This window comes from Dichomitus squalens, assembly GCF_000275845.1.
Source record: "Dichomitus squalens LYAD-421 SS1 unplaced genomic scaffold DICSQscaffold_459, whole genome shotgun sequence".
NCBI lineage: Eukaryota > Fungi > Basidiomycota > Agaricomycetes > Polyporales > Polyporaceae > Dichomitus > Dichomitus squalens.
In genome coordinates, this window is record NW_006767341.1 from 1 (window position 1) to 2,192 (window position 2,192).

At 51.5% G+C, this 2,192-nt stretch overlaps 1 protein-coding gene across 1 annotated transcript; it reads left to right on the forward strand.

Moving 5' to 3' along the window:
• Positions 1-1,425: 1,425 nt before the first annotated feature.
• DICSQDRAFT_176144 (uncharacterized protein) lies at positions 1,426-1,752 on the forward strand (the record flags this gene model as incomplete). The annotated part of the gene is made up of 2 exons (XM_007371908.1): positions 1,426-1,533; positions 1,669-1,752. 2 exons carry the CDS (start codon positions 1,426-1,428, stop codon positions 1,750-1,752), a joined length of 192 nt encoding a protein of 63 aa, XP_007371970.1.
• Between the last annotated feature and the right edge of the window lie 440 nt (positions 1,753-2,192).

Genomic DNA, 2,192 nt, shown 5'->3' on the forward strand with positions numbered 1-2,192 from the left:
ATATTGCAAGTATTGCGAGGACGGGCCCCTCCTGCCCACATATTGGGCGCTCCTGTCCTCTCGCGCCTGAACGAGCGCTTCAGGCCATGTCGACAATCGTCAGGGGCATTTTCGCACTTTTGCTGATGACAGCGCATCACGGCCCCGTTGGTTGACCGCACGCGTACCCAGGTAAATCCACAATGTTTTGAAGTATGGATATGCGTGCGGTACTTCCATGTCTGTATTTGAGTGCCCATTGGCCCCCCCAGGGGGATCCTGTACCCTGATCTAAACAGGAGGTACCATAGTAAAGGTGCAGTCGCATATACATGATCATGCCTGAGTCAGTGCAGTAGCTTCAACGTGTTCTCGACATGTTTCATGAACCATATGCATGTCCAACTCTCAAGCATTTAGGAGTGACTCGAGGCTGGCCACCCACAGCATCACAAGTCATGTAATCATTGGCAAGGGCCCGTTTGATATGATCTCGTGCAGTGACTGTTGCCCTCATGCAAACTATCTGTTACGGCGAAGCGTGTCAGCACTCAAGGGGTCGTGTGCAGGTTATGCACAACAAGGACGCAGACTGATGACAAGCTTAGCACACTGGTTCACTGGGGGTCTGGGGGTTCGAGGTCACTAGGGGTCTAGGGAGTGAGAACGCTTGATTGGTACAAGAGGTCAAACTGGGGTGCCCAGTGCAAGACCTGTCCTTATATACTAAAGTACACGGTCGCTGACTACTCGGAGAACAATAGTCACAGGACAATAACAATGGAGAACAATAGCGAATGGGGACAAAGGAGTCACGTGGTGTTGTGACCACGTAGTACAATGGCGAAAAGAACAATAGCGATGAGAACAATGGGGATATGAAGCATGGTGTTGGAACCATGGTAGGTACAAGTGTCCAGGTTGTGCCGTAAGAAGAGGGAATGCATGGTAGAGAGGATACGAGGAGAAAGAAAAAAGAGACGCCCCCACAGGGCGTTTGTAACACTATCTCCGTGCACCATAAACACTGTATGACTACAAGTACTTATGCGCAAGTCTACTGGGCCCATGGCATACTCACTCTTGGAAATGCCAGTGACCCAGCGAGCAGGCTCAGCCTCAGGGGAGCTCTCACTAGGGGCACCGCCTCAAATCGTTCTTTGTCAAAGGGCTGTAGAACCTCTGAGCAAGTACAACTTTCCCATTGCCGACCCTTCAGCGTCCTTTGGCACGCGTCGGCAAAGGGACAAGTTACGACTGTCCCAAAAACAAACCTCCGTTTCACGCGAAGGGATCCCGGGCCCGAGCGCTGCCCATCGTGTCTGGGCCTGTGACCATGATGTGGCCTGTTTAGGCAGGTCGGGTAGAGTAGACGCCGGAGAGAAAAAATCCCGCGCATTCACGGACTTATGCAACACGCTGTAACAGCTACTAGACTGTCCTCCCATGATCCCTTTGGAACTCAGACCAGAGTTTGCTGACGTACCGTTGGAGGCAACATCGCCAAATCTCTCTACAGACCATCTTGATCTGAGACCGCGTGCATCGGCGGAGGTGAGTGCGAGCAATATGTGCTTCTACTTCCTGTTCATGATAGGGAAACGCGCACGAGCGTGATAACTTGACTGTCCGCCTCCGTCAGCCTGAGCGAGCTGGGATTCGTGTTCGACTCAAGAATTCTATCCTTAGGGCCTGTTCGGCAAAGAGTTGGAGTTACGAGTCACCGGCATTATGTCACGTGGCAGCACTTCCGAGGATTTCTGCGCGAGTTAGAGTTACAGGGGCGAAGTATCCATGAAATCCGGAGGAGACAAGCGCCCTGAACTCATACATGTATCTTGTATACTGATAGCTATGACTTATTACATGGGCTCTGCTTCATCCCCGCTTTGCCATGGTCCGCACAAGAGCAGCTGTCGACGTTCACCAAGCTGTCCATCTGTCCATCGGGCTCATATCGAGCGCCGTAGACGGGCTACAATAGTGGTGACTGTTTGTTTGTTTGTTAATCCCATTTATACACATTCAAGGGTGACCCTTATATAGTGTCATACTGTCATTGTCACTGTTGCCACCGCTATCACTGCAATCGAAGAATCCTGGAATCACCTCAATCCAGAGCCTTACCACACATCTTTCCTATCTGGTCGGCAGTGGGTCCAGGACCTCCTCAATGACCATCGCAACCGGATGAAAGACAGTCTAGGAACCCC